The sequence below is a fragment of the Lathyrus oleraceus genome, chromosome 1, assembly GCF_024323335.1.
Source record: "Lathyrus oleraceus cultivar Zhongwan6 chromosome 1, CAAS_Psat_ZW6_1.0, whole genome shotgun sequence".
Classification (NCBI taxonomy): Eukaryota; Viridiplantae; Streptophyta; class Magnoliopsida; order Fabales; family Fabaceae; genus Lathyrus; species Lathyrus oleraceus.
In genome coordinates, this window is record NC_066579.1 from 359,507,405 (window position 1) to 359,522,257 (window position 14,853).

The 14,853-nt window shown below is 35.4% G+C and overlaps 1 protein-coding gene across 1 annotated transcript; it reads right to left on the reverse strand.

The window, feature by feature from the left end:
* Window positions 1-9,420: 9,420 nt before the first annotated feature.
* Window positions 9,421-10,800, reverse strand: LOC127115752 (protein MAIN-LIKE 1). The gene is made up of 2 exons (XM_051047217.1): window positions 10,132-10,800; window positions 9,421-10,028 (listed from the first exon to the last, which is right to left on the reverse strand). The coding sequence occupies exons 1-2, from the start codon at window positions 10,720-10,722 to the stop codon at window positions 9,477-9,479; spliced, it is 1,143 nt and encodes a 380-aa protein (XP_050903174.1). The 5' UTR covers window positions 10,723-10,800; the 3' UTR covers window positions 9,421-9,476.
* Window positions 10,801-14,853: the final 4,053 nt, after the last annotated feature.

Consider the following 14,853-nt stretch of genomic DNA (forward strand, 5'->3'; position numbering starts at 1 on the left):
TTACCCTCCCTGTCGAATCAAGTCCAAAAAAACTTGCTTCAAAGGTTTATTTGTGCAAACCACTATGGAATGTATTAGGAAATAACGTCGTAAATTTATTGAAGCCACCACCAGGGATATAAAAATATTTTTAATATTTTGGTACCGGGTTTTATGACCCATTAGCCTTCAAAGTGAGGTAAACTGGGTTCTGATTGGTGCCTTCCCACTTGGCAAGGAAGATACTTACTACTTTTGCTGAGACTACTAGATATATTAATAAAGCCCCCCCCCCCTAACTATAGCCATCAATGAGACTAGAGGTTTGAAGAGGTAAACTTCATTTTTGTGAAGGTTTAGTCGCATTTTATTATCTACTCGAATTCCACCTCCTTCCTCATTATCCTGTAGAACACAAGTGCATGTTGGTCAAATATAGATATGAACCTATTGACAACGGTGGACATCATATTTAACTTAATTATTCTTTCTTTTGTGGAGGGGGTTTCCATCTTGATGATCGCATCACACTAGTTTTGGTTGACTTCAATTCTCCTTTAAGTGTGGTAGAATCTAGTAATTTTCCAACTATAACTCTGAAGGTGAACTTGTCAGGATAAAGTCTCATGGTGTACTTCCATGCACAATTAAATATGCTGGTTAGGTGACTTCGTGTAGTTTCTCTTCACTTGTTTTAACTATCATGTGTATACACCTCGAACATATCCCTAATTTCTACTCAAATATTTTATTCACCATCCTCTAATATGTTGCACCTACATTTTTCAAACCAAAGAGCATTACATTGTACCTATGATTAGTGTGATCTGGAATGAAGGTTGTTTGTCTCTATTTTTCTAGTGCATAGGGATATGATTGTATATGAAGTAGGAATCTATAAGCGATAATAGTTTGTACCTTGCAACGCTTTCTATCAACTTTTACATATTGGGAATAGGGTAAATATGTTTAGGACACGCCTTTTTTAGGTTCGTGTATTTGACTCACATGTGCCACTTGCTAGAAGCTTAATTGAAACACTACATTGGATAACCATTGTGTGTACCTCAACTTTAAGATAAAGTTTTTCTAGAGGAGCCCATCGAGAGTGTTCCCAGTATATTCAACCTTCTCCAATGATTGACTCTTTATTTTGGGTGAAATATCTTTTGGAATGGTCAATATTTACTTGGTTTTGATAATTTTGTGGGGAAACAACAAACATATTAGCACTGGATTTGATAATTTTGACAAGTTCCTCCTACATAATACTCCCTCCGTCCCACAATGAGTGACCCATTTGGAATAAAATAGTGTGCCAAAATGAATGACCCATTTCAATTTCCAATGCATATTTTCCAATTTTACCCTCTAATTAATATTACTTTCATCATTCCTAATACATAATAAGGGTACTTTAATAAAAATATCATTCTCTCTCTTTCATTTATTCTATTTTCTTAATATATATGAAATGGTCAATTGGGTCACTCATTGTGAGACGGAGGGAATACTATGGAGATTAACTTTAATCTTTATTTTTGATGGATATGAAATTTCCTTTAGAGATCGATCTTGGGATCTTCATTCTAGCCTCGACAGGGAAAGGTTTCTCCGAGAAATATTGATCCTCGAATAGGGCTTCGTCTAGATATGTGTCTAAGTTTGCATAGTTGAATTCAAGGGGGGTGTTGATCATAAGGACTGATGTATTTTACCTTCTCACTTTCTTAGATGGCAGCTGCATCTAGGTTTTTATGCAGGGCCCTATGATAATGATGTGCTAGGTCCGCATAAATGGACACTTGTTTGTCATGAACGTGTGATACTTCATCTTCATGACGGTAGATGAAACAACTTCAGTTTTGTTATAAAGGGTATATCTGGGATGCAATTGTAAACACTTTTGAACTGGACCACTAATAATTAAATGTCCATCTTCCAGACATCCCTCCATTTTCCAAATGTCACCATAAGCTCAATGCAGGCCTAGTGGTGAGTTATTAATCCGTTGAAGCCTTATAAATTACTCCCCGTGTATGATGAAAACCTCTTCTTCTTCAAGTTTAACTTGGGGAGAAGTTTGGCGTACATGACATCACATGAGTTTCCCCCGTCAACACGGATCCTTAACAAATCAAAATTTGATATTACGTCGTTATCACTAAATGAAATATTTCTTTGAAGATGCCTTATACCTTCTCATTGTCTTTAAAACCTAATATGGGTCATTCATGTTGCTTTCCTGATGATGGTTCTCCTTCTTATCTACTTCCAAGAATTATGCAATATTCCTTTTTACTATTCCCTTTGGAAGCCATATTCGAACGTGGGAACCCTCTAGTGATAGATACGATGAAATGATAACCTCGGCATAGAGGCTATGAAAGAACAATTTCTCTTACTGTCATCCTCCTTTTCACTGTTGTATTTTCCTTTATTGGTGCCTTCAATGACCTCAAATGTCTTTCTTTACAATGTGCCGCCTCGACAGAGAGAGCGATTTCTATATTGGGATTCACTTTGTATACTATACTTTCGAGGAGAAATGTCTCTTATAGTTTCCCTTGCATGCATCATCCTTGGCATATCTATCAAGGCTTCCTTTCTTAATCAAATATTATTTTGCATCCTTCAAGTGAATGAATTAGTCAGTGTCGTGGCCATGACTCTTATGGAACTTGCAAAATTTTGAGTTATCAGTATGATTTGACTCTTTCACATAGTGGTGGTACTTTACCCCGACCTCCTTGAACTTAATATTATCACATTTGTGTCGAATTCTTTCTCTGGAAGTTTTTAGCATAGTGAATCGAAAAATTTGGACAATGGTCTTTTGTGCCTTTTTTGTTCCATTCTTCCCATGCATGTTATTTCCTAGCCTTCTATTTCCAACATTTCCAAAAGCCTTATTTATTTTAACTTCTTCTTCAAATAGAAACTTATCTTCGTAGCTAGTGTATGTTTGGGATTGAGTGAGGAGGCCGCTCATGTTCTTTGGTTTCTCCAAGCCCAATTTTTCCTAGAACCTTCAATCTAGTCTCAGCCCTTTCTCAAAAATCTAATACTTCAGCTTGTCGCTGGCTCCACAAAACTCAGATTCCACCTTGGTAAACTTGTCGATATACTCATAAAATGTCTCCTTTGTCCTCTGCTATATTTCTCTAAGAAGTGTTATTCTCTTTAGCTGACTTCTCTGTGTCTTAAACTATGAAGTAAACTCATCACATAATTTCTTCCATGAACTTATGAAGTTGTCTTCTAAATCCATAAACCACGTCAGAAAAACTACTTTGAGGTTAAGTACAAAAAACTTGCCTTTCAATACACTTTTAACCTCATGATAATCATGTACGTTGTCCTCGTGCTTAATATGTTCATTAGGATTTCCAAAATTGTTATAGTTCTCTAACTTTTGTGGCTTCTCCAAAGAGTTTGTAATCATGCTCTCAATAATATGTTTTGTGAACATATTCTCATGTGATGGGATGTAGGTGTGATGGGAAGTACCTTGCTTGTTTCTCCTGCGAGAAATTATGAAGATAATCTTTTGGGAAGATTATCCTCAAGAGGCGTGTAGCGGATATTGTCGTCCTTGAAGTCACGGGGAGGAGAATTATTACCATGGTAATGATGTTAACGTCGTTCTAGCAGCCCTTGCACTTTTTTTCTCTGCGACCTAACGCATATGACAGTTCCCCTAAAAATAACTCCGAAAGTGATTGTGTTGCATCACCTCTAGTTAAGTTGGGATCTAAGAAGGAATCTTCTACTTATTCTCTTTTACGTAAATGAGTATCACATTTTGTTATTAAACCAGGTTGAAGATGTTTATCATAAGTTCGTTAGCGCTAGGTACTCCTAGCGTGACTTGAAGTTGTTGAATTTTGTGTTACAACTAGGGTTATTCATGGTATGGTTTATTGAAAAAATCGAACTATAACAAACCGAACCATAATAAAAATTTACAAGAACTGAACTTAACCATTTGGATTTACCATTTGGGTTTGTTCAAAAATTGAACTGAACCCAATAATTGGTACAGGACATCGGTTATAAATTCTGAACCGTATCAAACTATTAGTAAACAATTTTTTTGAAAGAACCGTTAATTATGATAAACATCACCGTTATATTTTTTAAAATACTTTTTAACTAAAAAATCATTACTATTTTTTATAAGTATATTTTATATAATTTGTATCATTAAAATTACAATTAAAAATCAAACAAGTTAAATGTTATCGTAAGTCATATTACTCTAATCTAAGTTTTAAATAACTTTTCGAAAGCAATCAATTAATAGACATTTTTTTATATATATTGTTCACTGTCAATTACTAATCCAAGAAATTGAAAAGTTCTATGCATGCATTAGTAATCCACGTCAAAAATAAATTTTTTACATAATTGATTGAACCTTTAGATTATTTTTGCACTTATAGCGCACGTTAAAAAAATTAAATATTATTAATCGATAACAGAGTTAATTTTGTAAGAAATTAATTTTTTATATTTAAAACAAATTTAATGATGAAATCTTCTGAACTAAAGTTAATATAAATCAGGTAATATCATACCATAACCGTATTATGATTAGTTAACTGCGGTTCGGTTCGGGTTCGGTTAATTATGAATTAACTATGGTTCAGTTCAGCTATCAAACCATTAAATAAATTATGGTTCAGAGAATTTGAATGGTGGTGGAGGAGGAATCTAATGATGATGTTGCGGAAGTTGAGATGAAAGTTGATGATTGAATTAAGGAATCATAAGAGTTTCTTGCGATACGTGGAGAAGTCAAGATTTGGCAGGGCAGTGCGCTCTTTGACGGGATTGCAACTGAAACATGTTGATCTTGATACCGAGGAGACTCTTTAGTTGCGAGAGTGAGAACATGTGTTATGTTATCTTAAAGCATCTAAAGCATTGATTAGGTGTAAAAAAAAACATGAATAATGTTACTATAAGTGTTTGTTCGAGTTTATTTGGATCTTATGGGAAGATTAAAAGTGATTGAAATGGTTAACAAAAGTGATTGCGACAGTCATAACGGTTAACATAAATGGTTGCAAGGGCACTATGAAAAAGATTAGAGAAATCAGTTAAAAAATTCATTAGAATCATAAGATGATTAACATAGATTGCACCAATATTCCATATTGGAACATAGAATGTATGAAATGTAAAAATGATCATCTTGGAAAGGCTTATAATACGATAGTTGATGTCTCTGATAACATTTGAATTATAACATTTTCTCATATATATGTGCATTATTAATGTAAAATAGTTTTACACTATCAATCAATTGAATTATAACATTTTCTCATGTCATATCAATATTTTAAAATTAAATGTGTGACTTTATGAGATATACATCCGTGATTGGTTGATAATATAATATATTTTTATACTGTCGGTATATATATATATATATATATATATATATATATATATATATATATATATATATATATATATATATATATATATATATATATATATATATATATATATATATATATATATATATATATATATATATATATATATATATATATATATATATATATATATATATATATATATATATATATATATATATATATATATATATATATATATATTTAAAAAATGTGAAATAATGAGTAGTAGTCATAAATACAATATCATGTTTGTAAATGGAAGCTAAGTGTTCACGAAGTGTCAATCTTGTGGTAAAAATTTGACACTGCACAAAGTTCAAATCTTACATATAATTATAAAATAGTCATTAGCATTACCATTAAAATATTGTTTTTATTTTAGATTTGTTTTAAAATCTCTTGTATAATAAGAGATCTTATAAAAAAGTGAAAGGCCATCGACCGAAGAGCGAAAGCAAACAAGTGTGAGATAGTCTCTAGCAGCGATGATGAGTTATCAAATTTTGTAAGTTGTAATTTGTGAGTATTTAGGTTTCTATAATGATAAGTACACTATGACAAAAATTTCAATCATTGTAGTCATATTTGAAATAATGAAGTTAATAATTTAGTTAAGTTTTTCGTGTTTACAATAATAGGCGTTATAGAAATCTTTGTTGATCTCTTGACATAACGATTAATATTGAAAATTTTACCTTGTACCCCTACAGTTAGTCTCATACCCTTACAAAATTTTAAAAATTCTCATTCTACCCTTAATTGGTTTTAACCAATTTACTATTTCATTTTTACCATTCAGTTGAAAATTTCAGAAATTACACTTTCACACCCCTCGCACCGGAACTCCTGCAAAAAGACTTCCAGTATGTATTTTTCCCAAACCGGAAGACTTCAAGAATGAGTTCCGGAACACATAAATCAATGAACCGGAACACTTCATGAAAGAGTTCCGGTTCAATTAAAAAAAATTACAAAACCGGAACACTTCTTGAAAGAGTTCCGGTGAACAAATTTTACATACCGGAACTCTTTGGAGAAGTGTTCCGGTATGTATTATATGTGTTCCGGAAGTCTTTCAAGAAGTCTTCCGGTTCGCTTTTATTTTTATTTTTTTATTTTTTGTTTTATTTTTTTTTATTTTGCAGGAATGGAAAATCTTCCCCAAATATGTGTAGATACTACTGATGCGTTTATGACGACGGAAAGATTTGGTACACGAGAAGAGGTTATCAGATGGATTAAAGAGGTTGGAATCAACAATAAAGTAACTGTTATTATCAGTCGTTCAGATACTGAAACGGGGAAGAGAGAGAGAAGTAACAAAATAATATTTTGTTGTGATAAAGGTGGGAAACACAATATTAGTGATAATGGTACCCAAAGTGCATCGAAGAAATGTGGATGTCCATTTAAAATCAGGTCGACTCCGGCGAATAATGGATTTGGTTGGAAGATTGATGTAAAATGTGGGTTACATAATCATGGTTTACCTGATAGATTAGAAGGTCATTCGTTTATTGGTAGGTTGACCACAGATGAGAAGCAACATGTCGCTGATTTGGCAAAGAGACATGTAGCACCTAGACACATATTGCTTTCCTTGCAAGACAATTATCCTGAGAATGTCACTCGGATTACGCAAGTATACAAGCATAAGAGTGTGATACAAAAAGAGATAAGAGGTCCTAGGAGTGAGATACAACATTTGTTTAAGCTTATTGAGGATGCAGGATATGTGTATTGGAGTAGAAAAAAGGATGACTCGGAAGTGGTGAGAGAGATATTTTGGGCACATCCTGATTCAGTTAAGTTGTTGAATATATTTCCGATTGTGTTAGTTATGGATAGCACCTACAAGACAAACAAATATAGACAACCTTTGTTTGAAATTGTTGGCATGACATCGACCGAGTTGACTTTTGCTGTTGGATTTGCGTATATGGAGTCTGAGCAAACAGAGAATTTTTGCTGGGTATTGGAGAAATTAAAAGAGTTGTTTGTGAAGAAAGACATGTGTCCACAAGTGATTTTGACAGATAGAGATCTTGCTTTGATGAAAGCAATTGAAGTTGTGTTTCCCAGCTTGATTAATTTGCTATGTAGATTTCACATTAACAAAAACGTTGGTGCCAAATGCAAACAACATGTGGTGAATGACCTGCAAAAGACGATAGACACATTATGGATGGAAGTTGTTTGGGCTAGTGATGAGGTTGAGTATGGTCAGCGGTTGCATCAACTTGAGCAAGCATGTGTTGATTATAGTGGATTTATTAATTATGTGAAAGACACATGGTTGACTCCACATAGGCATAGATTTGTTGGAGCATGGATTAATCGAGTGCTACATTTGGGTAACACAACGACTAATCGGTACGTCTTATAATTTTGTATGTGTTATTTTTATATCTGATATTATTTCTATGTATTTTTTATGTGTTATTTTCAATATTTTTAGGGTTGAATCTGCTCATTAGAAGTTAAAGCAGATGTTAGGAAATAGTATAGGTGACATGGTCAAATGTTGGGAAGCAATGAATAACAACTTGAGGTTACAACTGGGAAACATTATAGCTTCTTTTCAAAAGAGTTTTTACGAAGTTGAGCACGCGCACCTAAGTCCCTTTTATGGTTATTTGCGTGGTTCCGTATCTCGAGCTGCTTTGAGACGTATTGCTGAAGAGTTATTGAGATTTGATTATGTTGGAACTAACAGGCAAATATGTGGTTGTACTCTTAGAACATCTTATGGGTTACCTTGTGCTTGTGGGTTAGGAAGATACAGACTAGGTGGTATACCGATACCCATTGATGTTGTTCATGTTCATTGGAGGAAACTAACTATGGAATTGAGTTAGAGGTAGGTGAAGATGATGGATCAGAGGTGGATATGACTTTTGCAATGGATGAGTTGTGGAGACGATTTAGGTCATTAGATGTTATTGGGAAAAGGGCATTAAAGAGTAGGGTATGTGAACTAGCATACCCAACAATGACAACATTATGTCCACCACCTGAGAAAATAAAAACCAAAGGAGGAGTGAAGAAGAAAGGGAAAAAACCAGCAGATTATGATGTTTATAGGGACCCTTCGTATCATGAGTATGTTGATAAGGCATCTCAATCTTCACAAAGGCAATCTCAATCTTCACAAAGGCAATCTCAACCATCACAGACTTCGAAGAAGATCAAATTATCAAAGAAGCAACCACAATTCATTCTTCAATTTCCTAATCATATTAGGTCATACATTGAAGATGTAGTTAATGTTGAATCAGATGGTAATTGTGGATTTAGAGTCATTGCATCATTGCATGGATATGGTGAGGATGGTTGGCCAATGGTTCGTAGAGAGTTGGGGTTGGAAATAATAGACAAAGATAGGTCAACTTTGTATGACAAGTTATTTTCTAATCGGTTGTCAGTAGTGAGAGAATCTTTGATGATAGAATCTTTTGGTTCACAGCCACCTGAAAAATCGATGAGTCTACCAGATATGGGTTACTTGATAGTGAATCGCTATAATGTTGTACTTGTCTGTTTAGGCAATCTGTGCATGACTTTCTTTCCGATGACAAGTTCACATTCACCAAATGTCTCTATTTATTGCATTGGTTTTGTTAACCGCAATCATTGGGTTCAGGTACGTATTTATATGCCTAAATACAAACATTATTTTAGTTAATATTTTATGTTATATGACTTAATCTTTTAATTATTTTACTTTATCAGGTTAACATGAAAGAGGGGTTTCCATTGCCACCGGTCACATTAGATTGGAAGAAATTTCGTTCTCATATAGCAACTACTTGGATGTTAGGATTTGCAGGACGTATGCAACATTGGCAATTACTTACACCTGTATTAGCATGATTATGTACTCAAAACATAAATATGTAATAAAAACATGAATTTTATATTAATATGTCTATTATATTCAAAGCTTAATACATAAAATCAATGTGAACGATAAATATGCAAAGCTTCAAATAAATCAGAAAACTGTGGATCTTCCTCTTTGGCATTAACCTGTCTCAGATAGCGATGAATCAATGTAGATACACGAGCCTAATCAGGATCAGATGGCCCGGCGTCATATACAGGAACTGGTACCTCTCTAGGAGCGTCACGATGGGGAGGGACCAACCGTGGAAGGGAAACACAATAATACCACTCCAGATAACCGTCTACTGCATCAGATGGAGTGGTGGCCACGGTAGATGAACCGATCACAGCGATAACACTCTGATGGTAACTGATCCAATCAACATCAATATCCGTCGCCATCATACAATCCAGGGGTGGGGATGGAACATACTGCCTATACCCGAACTGACGTAAACATCTATCAGGCAAGTATGGGACAACTGTTTCACCCCACTTCAAACAGCCCCTGTAAAGACATATCTCATCAAATACACACCATGCTCTATGATCCTCAAATGGTCGCCATATGACGTCGGCATGTGTCAGCTCGTCCAAAATAGGTCGTAAATCATCGACCTTCAGGACTCCCTGCCTATACGACCATCTCATCGCTCGGGGAAGACCACAGTTATCAGCAGGTTTCCAATTCTCCCCTCTTTTTCCAACAGTTGGAAAGTACTCGTGAATCCAACACTGTTACAAAATACAAACATAATAAATAAAACAAATTAAGTTAACATATTTTATATTTTATAAAATGATTCCAACACTTAATAAACAAAATTAAATTTTATACCTGTAGGAGAGTAGGATATCCACCGAGCTGTTTGCAACTGTACATGGACGCATCTCCAAGATATCTGTAGAGGGTAACTAGTGCAGCTGCTCCCCGACTATATCCTGAACATCCATCCAAGTCCATAAAAAGGAGGAGGTATCGTGCCTCTACAAGTGTAAAGGTCTTATCAGCAAATATGGTGGAACCCACCAACATCAATAGATATGCTCTAGTCGCATATGCCCAGCTGGAAGCAGCTCTATGATGTACGAATAAATCGTATAACCACTCCAACTTGTAATACGACCCCCTGCAGCTACGAACATGTGATTGTGCCTGACCCCGTGACACTCCTAGGTAGTCAACAACAAGTTCAATAGCTACCTCTTCAGTCACATCCTGAGGACTCCAGAAGATACCCCTGATGGGCAAGTGAAGTATACATGCGACATCATCTAAAGTAATGCTCATTTCACCAAACGGCATGTGAAATGAAGATGTCTCTAGATGCCATCTTTCCACAAATGCAGAGACAGGATTTGTGTCTATCTTGTTCAAACTGGTTCTCTGCAATGAAGATAAACCGGATCTAGATACCCAACTCTCCATCTGTGGTGGAAGAGCCAATGGAACCCTAGAAGTCAACTTCAGTCCATGTCCAGCAACCTTCAACTCTTTCTTTGGACCTCTTTCCTAAAAAAATTAAAATACATATTAGAAAACAAAATATGTTATATTCAACTATTATTCATTTTCAAATATAGCCCGTTTACTTACCTCACCGAACCATAAATGTCGAGCAACATGATGCTCATACTTCACCAAAAGAAACGTATCGTACGGCCCTCCTGGATATCCAGCCGGCTCCGCTGCAGATGAAGATTCACCCCGGTTTAACGTGCGGACTGGAATCCTACCATCTGCACCTCGTCTTCGAACCACTGCAAAAAAAAATGTTTAAAAAAATAATTAAAATTTAAAAAAAAAAAAAATTACGTACCGAAACACTTCAAAGAAGAGTTCCGGTTAGTAAAAAAAAAAGCCTTCCGGAAGACTTTCTTAAAGAGTTCCGGTATACATCATCCAAACCGGAAGTCTTTAAGAAAGTGTTCCGGTATACAACATTCCAAACCGGAAGACTTTCTAAAAGACTTCCGGTTCAGTGCCCCTAAAATGGAACAAACCGGAACTCTTTAGAGAAGTGTTCCGGTATACATTTAATGAACCGGAAGACTTACTCTGAGTGTTCCGGTTTACAATGCAAAAAAGCCAAATATTTCTCTTCTCCGGAACTCTTCAACGAAAATGATAAAAAAAAATTGAAATGGAAAATATAGTCTATTTATACGAGGGTATTTTTGTCAAAAAAAAATTAAATATAGGGGTATGGGGCTAACTGTAGGGGTATAAGGTAAAATTTTCTTATGATGACTTAGCAGGATAGTCCAGAAAAATCTCATGAGAAAAAGAGATGGAAGTTAAGAGGAGTTATTGTATTAATAGGAATGTTATTTCTATACTTTTTTTACATCAAAGGGTTTTTCTTCCACAACCTCAAACAATCAGAAGAGAGAAGAAAGGATTTTTTAGGTCTGAAATGTGAGAGGGACAAGAGAATAAAGTTTTGGTTCAATTGATTTAAATGGAGAAAGGGAAAATTGATAGGGAAAATTGATGGGCCTGTGAAATAATGACATGTGGATGAAAAGGGTGGATAATTGGCCAAAGTATAAATCATTTAGTTAATTACCAATAAAGATATTTTGTAGTATAAATTATAATTGTGTAAAAGGGTAATTTAGGATTATTAGTGGCATATTATAATCTTAATTAGATACTTTCTCCGTCTCATTTGTCTTTTTATAATAGTAATATAATATTTATTATTATTTTTTCAGTGTTATATTCATATTTATTAATTGTTATTTTATTCAACAATTTTATTAATTATTAATTATAATTAATAACAATATTAATAAAAATTAATTTTATCATTAAAATCAAATCATCTAATTATTTTCTTAAAAACCGCACATAAGACACTCACAATGAAATAGTTGATTAAAAAAAATAACATACCAAATTGCTTATACATAAGTATTCATGAGAAAAAAAATCACATTCTCTAACTACTTACACTTAAGTCATACTAGTATGAATGAAAAATGACCACCGAATTCCTGAACATTAAGTTATTCGGTAGTGAATTTTTTTACATTAAATATATTAGTGAAGTATAACTTGTTCAACGAAGATGGTCAAAATTCAAACGATCAAATTACTCACTTGTAAGTCCCTGATAAATTTATGTGGATCAGACAGCTTCTTGTATGTCTTTCAATAAATATAATTGTGAACTTTTTAAAATAACCATGTATTTCAAATTAAATCCTTGAATAACTGTTTTTTTGCAAAAAAAAATAAACAAAAAAACCACTTTTCCAAGCTGATATGCCAGTTGAACTGACGCATCCATTTAACTTTCAAAGAAGGCGTCAGCTCCATTGGCGCATGCTTCCAATGGCATTGCATGGAGGCGATCTAGCGCACGATCCATTCTGATTCTTATTTCGACAGATACAGCCTAACGTACGGCTCATTCTGCAACTCAGATATGATCTAGCGTATGATCCATGCTGATCCTTTATCCCCAGCGAAGTCGACAGCCTAATGGATGACTCACTATACGGTCTAGCGTACGACCCGGTGCGGCACCCATGTCGTCAAATTGGTCTGATGTACGACGCACTCTGAAGCTCTCATCATCAAACTTCCTGGATGGCATCTTTAAGCCCATCTCCATCAAGACTAACTTTTAATTAACAAGTGCAAACTTTTGGGGCATTCTAAGTGTTCAATAATCTTCCACCTCCAGACCACGAATGGCGTACATACCATTCTAACTCTCTCGGTTTAAGAATATTGAACAGGGGCAGCTGTCATACCCCAAAATTTGCCCGTTAATCTTGCAAGACATTTTTCAAGGCACTCCAACTCATTTTTCAAGACATTGATCTTAAAGGAACAAAGACCCAGCACACAGGTGGCCAAATCCAGAAAATGACTTAAACTGGCTTGCAAAGTGAAATCATAGATTTCTTAGGAAAAAAATACACCCCTCAGCAGTCTCCCCTTCAACTAGGGCAAAAGCAATTGGAAAAATGTTGTTGTTGCCATCTTGTGTCACTGCCATCAGTAACGTTCCTTTATATTTCCCGTACAACCATGTACAATCAATTTGTATAATAAGTTTACAGAAAGCAAAACCTTTGATGCAGTTGATACGCTCAAAAGAGACGGTGAAATATTTCATTTCCAATAGCACAAGTCCCGTCTGGGGTACACGCCGACAACGTTTCCAACTTGACAATAGTCCCTGGAGCATATTGTTTAAGAGCCACCAAGTATTTTGGAAGTTGTTTGTAAGATTCCTCCCAATTGCCATAAACTTTTTTCAACTGCCTTTGTCCTAGCTATCCAAGTCTTCCTATATGATGGAGTATAGTTGTATTCTGCTACAATATGTGAGATTATTGTACTCACCTTTAACGACGGATTGCCGCTAATGACAGACAAAATTTCATCGCATATTAACTGAGAGCTAAGTTTCCGATTGTCTTTCATTGGATTCGTGAGCATGCATGTGTGAACTGGAACTGTCATACCCCAAAATTTGCCCGTTAATCTTGCAAGACATTTTTCAAGGCACTCCAACTCATTTTTCAAGACATTGATCTTAAAGGAACAAAGACCCAGCACACAGGTGGCCAAATCCAGAAAATGACTTAAACTGGCTTGCTCGCTAGGCGAGCAAAATCCTTCGCCTAGCGAACTCTTCGCTGCACCACTCGCCTAGCGAAGCTTGCGAATACCAGAAATTTTGGGCTTCATTCTGAGCCCATTAGGTCACAAAAACTATTATAAATACCAGAACCTCATTCAGAAAACACACACACAGAGAAGGACAGAGAGGGAACAAGCAAACCCTAACAGAGGCAACCGGAAAAACCCTGGAGGCTAACCAAGAGAATTCATAACAACCCTAAAGGAAACCCTGAAGGAAACTCATCTGCACAAAGGTTACCTCCGCCCAACTCAATCCGACACCAACCCTAAGAGTGATCTGCCAATTCAACATTGCAATTCAATTGCAAACAGGTTTGCACTACCACTACCGCTTTATGCTCCCAATTTACATGTGGCATTATGATTGAATTTATAAGTGTATCTTAGGTTTTGCATGTGGATTTAAGTATGCATGAATGTCTTGAATGTTTAACCATGTAATTTCTGTAATGGATGCCATAGGGTTTGGAGCTTACTGAAATCGTACTGTTATTAAACTCAAAACCCGCAGCTGTTCGCTAGCACATCGCTAAGCGAACATGTAGCGAGTGTTCGCCAAGCCTTCGCTAGGCGATGCAGTAGCGAACATGACAGTCGCTGATTTTTTTCCGTTCTGTTCTGTGCTTATCTGACATGTTCTATCATAGCTATGTATTATTTGCCTGACATTATTACTGTTGCGATTCCTTTGTTCGGTACAACTATTGATCGCACCCCATTTGGTATTCTGACCTGTTTGCTGAATTTTGTGAGGGCTCACATACTCCCGAAGAAGGTAGCTTGCTAGGTATTCCACTTTATTTGTGGGATACCCTTGTGGAGATTCATCCTAATTACCTAACTGATTACAAATGTTGCCTTTGAATATATGATCTTGGCCCTCTCTTTGTTGCC